This window comes from Eurypyga helias, unplaced genomic scaffold, assembly GCF_000690775.1.
Source record: "Eurypyga helias isolate BGI_N326 unplaced genomic scaffold, ASM69077v1 scaffold19559, whole genome shotgun sequence".
Classification (NCBI taxonomy): domain Eukaryota; kingdom Metazoa; phylum Chordata; class Aves; order Eurypygiformes; family Eurypygidae; genus Eurypyga; species Eurypyga helias.
Genome location: NW_010274168.1, coordinates 1 through 3,452, shown reverse-complemented (window position 1 = coordinate 3,452; position 3,452 = coordinate 1). Strand labels below are relative to the sequence as shown.

The following is a 3,452-nucleotide window of genomic DNA, read 5'->3' as shown; positions in this document are numbered from 1 at the left end:
GGCCCCCCGCAGAGCCGCCGGTGGATACAGACAGCGCTACGCTTCCCCACGGGAGAGGGTCATGGAATTCATAACCCATGAAACCCATCTCACCTTCCCTTTGAAGCTTCCAGCCGCACTCTTGAAGCTGTCCAGCTTCTCTTGATAGTCAGACACACTTTTGGGTAGGAACAGCAGGATGTGAGTCTTGATCTCCCCTCCAAAGATTTTAGGAGCAGTCTGAGGAGTAGAAAACAGGTCATTTTTGGAAGTTAGTCGGTGTCGTGACCAGTTGGCTCTGCTGGTCTGACCAGACCACGCGAGCCTCCAACACTACAGGACTGCCCCGAAGCTTGTGGCCCCTTCCCCGTGTTCTTCCCTTCTCCATAACCCCAAACCAGCATCAGCTCCACCCCACCCTCGACTCCGGCTGAGCATGGACACAGCCTCAGCCAGCACCTACAGACCCACCTGCTCTGTGAACTCTATGACCAGAGGCAACGCGTTAGCCTTGATGAAGTTGAGCAAGTTCTCTTTGGTGAGATCCCCCTCGAAGGTGTTACGGCCTTCGTCAAACTGCAACGACAGAGCCCTGCGTTACGGCGCTTCCGTGCCCATACGGACCTCCTGCAGCAGGAGGCATCCACACCAGAACCACCGCCCCACCGACCTCGGCCGCGCGACCCTCGAGGGATGGGCAAGACCTGGCTCGAGGTTGAGGCAAAGCCTTACCCACCCCCAGCAGCACCAGCCAGCTCCCGGCGTGGTTCTGCGCAACCAGGCAGCACGGCGTGACCGGTCACCGCGGCCCTTCCGCTGCCTCAGCGCTGTTCTCTGGGATCAGCGGGAAGCGAGCAGAGCAGAGGCAGCTTTCTGACCCGCGGGAGTTGTGTTGGAGCCGACACGCTCCGGTGACCAGCCAGCGCTGCAAAGTGCGACAGCGCAGCCCGCGGCGCGCCCACGGCAGCTTACTGAGCCCCACGGGGCATCGCGGGCTGTCCGAGCCAACAGCTCCCGACCAACGCTCACGTTGCGCTAGAGGCACCGGATCCCTTTTTGGAGGGGGTCATCACCTGCATCCCTGACCGGGATTCTCAGAACCCTCTCTGGCAGCCTGGAAAGGGACCAGCTGTATAGGGCTGCCAAGGCTAAAGAGGGGTGTGCAGGCTAACCCAGCAGCACTCGGGTTACGGGCAGAAGCGGGAGTGGACTCGGATAACCTCCTGGTAGGGGAAGCTCACCAGCCTGGCCGGAAAGCTGAGCACAACGCTTGACACTGAAGTTACCTTCCAGGGCACTGGCTGTCGCCCTCAGCGCCCTCACAATGGCATTCAGGGTCTCCAAAGCCTGGAGAACTCGCACAGAGCGGAGAAGAGCCACCAGCCCTTTTAACCCAAGCAGCAGCAGGAACTGAACCAGAGTCAGAGCCATAACTACACGCAAAGCAACTCCAGCCCTCCCACCAATGCCTGTTTTCACCCCGGCTGGGCCGGACAACTGAGAGCTCTGGGGACACGAGCACATCGCAGCAGAACGGGACTGGAGGGTGAGGGACAGCACATCAGCTCGGCGCATCACCAGCCTGCAGCGCTCCGCGTGCGGGGAACAAGCCCAGGGTAGCAGCGCAGCGGCGCTGAAGGCCCAGCTGCAGCCAGGCCACTGTGTGGCACCCCCATGCCGACAACCCCGGGCGGCCACTCCTGTTCAGCGTTCGCCAAAGGACCCGAACAGAAGCCGAGAGCCCTGCGAGCAGCTCTTTGGGCCAGCGCTAGCCACGGGCAGAGCACGCCAAAAGCTTACACAAAGCCCTGCGTGCCGGGAGCAAGATACAGGCGGGGAGTCAGTCGAGAGCACCACGCTGCTCCCTCCTCTGCCCCACCCCGGTCCTGTAGCTGGGGAAGCACTGGGGGCTCCTTAGCCAGACCATTCACCTGCACCGCAGTGGGACCACGGAGAACTGTGGCCTACAAGCTTCTAGCACCGCAAAAGCTGCTATGGCAGACGCGCAGTGGAATAAAACCTCCTATTTTAGCCCAGGAAAGAAGGAAATTGAGAATTCCTTCAACTCCTCAGCCTGCCTGTGGTCAGATCCGTGACTGACTACAGCCCCGGCCCAAAGCTGCTTTCTGTCCTGCCTCTCCGCACCCAGGCATGCAGTACCAAGGCTAAGGATCCCCTGCTTGCCGTCTCCAGCCCAGAATTCCATCCTAGGGACTTGGATTTTAAGAGACATCACTAAGTTCACCTCTGAGCCTACAGACGGCCAGCATCCCACGGCACGCAACCCAACTGCCTCAGCCTTGTCAGCTGGAGCTGCGAATCCTCTTAGGAGCTTCCCTGGAATCGCCAGGCCACAGCTGCGAGCCAGACCGACTCCTAGACGCAGCCGCTGACCGCTGCAGAGAGCGGTGCCAGAAGCACCTCTGCCACCCAGCTGCCTGCAGCACCCCCTGCTGCTGCTGTGCCCTGCCACGGGGTCCGGGCTTTGCCACCCCCCGAGGGGCTGCAGGCCCCACTCTGTGGCTCGGCAAGAGCCAGGCTGACAGCACAGGACCTGCTCTTTTGACTAGGGCTGCCCTCATTTCAACCCAGCTAATTAGGGAATAATTAGAGAATAGGCAAAGAGGGGCAGGAGGCTCGGCCGGGGGTCCCGGTCTGCGCCTCCCCCCGCCCCAGCCAGTACCTTCTTGAAGAGGACCACGCCATCCTTGCTGAGCTGGTACTTGCTGAAGACGTCAGCACTGGAGGAAATCCCAAAGGGAATGTCATCCACGGCTTCCGCTGCCAACAAGAACTCCTTGGCAGCCTCTGACGTCAAATCCTGGAGAACAGAGAAGGTGTCGCATGTGGGACACTCGGGCCTGGAGCACAAACGTCTCAGCCAGGGAACCAGTAGAGTGAGTGAGGCAGGGCAGCAAGCGTTGCACCACTGGCGCAGAGCCTGCCCTGGCTGTCACGTCCCCAGGGGCGGAGAGCAGGGAAGGCCCTGGACATGCACAAGAGCTCCTCAGACAGAAGCACAAACTCTACCTGGAAGAAGCCAATCACAACCACTTCACTGGAATCCACCAACGTCTCCGCTGCGGCAGCATCCGTCAGGGTGGTCGCGGCCGGGCCGGTGCGTTTCTTCAGCCAGCTGACAATATCATCCGCTTCTCGGCCAGCTGCGCCAGAAAGGCAGGAACACCACTCAGCCCCTTCCCCCGGCTGAGAGAAGGAGCACAACCCCCTAAGCCTTGAGGTGGATCCGGGATCACTCTTCCTCGTGCTCCCAGGGTAATTGAGCTAATCCCTCAGTGCTAAATCAAGGTACAAGGCCTTGCTTCCAGCCCAAGCGTGTCCTGAACCCCCGAGCAGCAGGCAGAAGCGCCGCGTGCATCACCTCCTCCTTCCCAAGCCCTGCCCCCCGCTTCTGCTCAGCGTGGGCTCCCCACGCTCCTTTGCCAACCGCATGAGCGTCTCCGGGCTGGGGG

The 3,452-nt window shown here is 61.0% G+C and overlaps 1 protein-coding gene across 1 annotated transcript in view; it reads right to left on the bottom strand.

The window, feature by feature from the left end:
- P4HB (prolyl 4-hydroxylase, beta polypeptide) overlaps positions 1 to 3,143 on the bottom strand; it is a gene marked incomplete at its 5' end in the record, with an annotated part of 6,172 nt that extends 3,029 nt beyond the window's left edge. Inside the window, 4 exons of the mRNA XM_010159738.1 lie at positions 94 to 219; positions 451 to 555; positions 2,663 to 2,800; positions 3,010 to 3,143. Of these exons, the coding sequence (XP_010158040.1) occupies positions 94 to 219; positions 451 to 555; positions 2,663 to 2,800; positions 3,010 to 3,143 (503 nt within the window). The remainder of the gene's footprint in view (positions 1 to 93; positions 220 to 450; positions 556 to 2,662; positions 2,801 to 3,009) is intronic.
- Between the last annotated feature and the right edge of the window lie 309 nt (positions 3,144 to 3,452).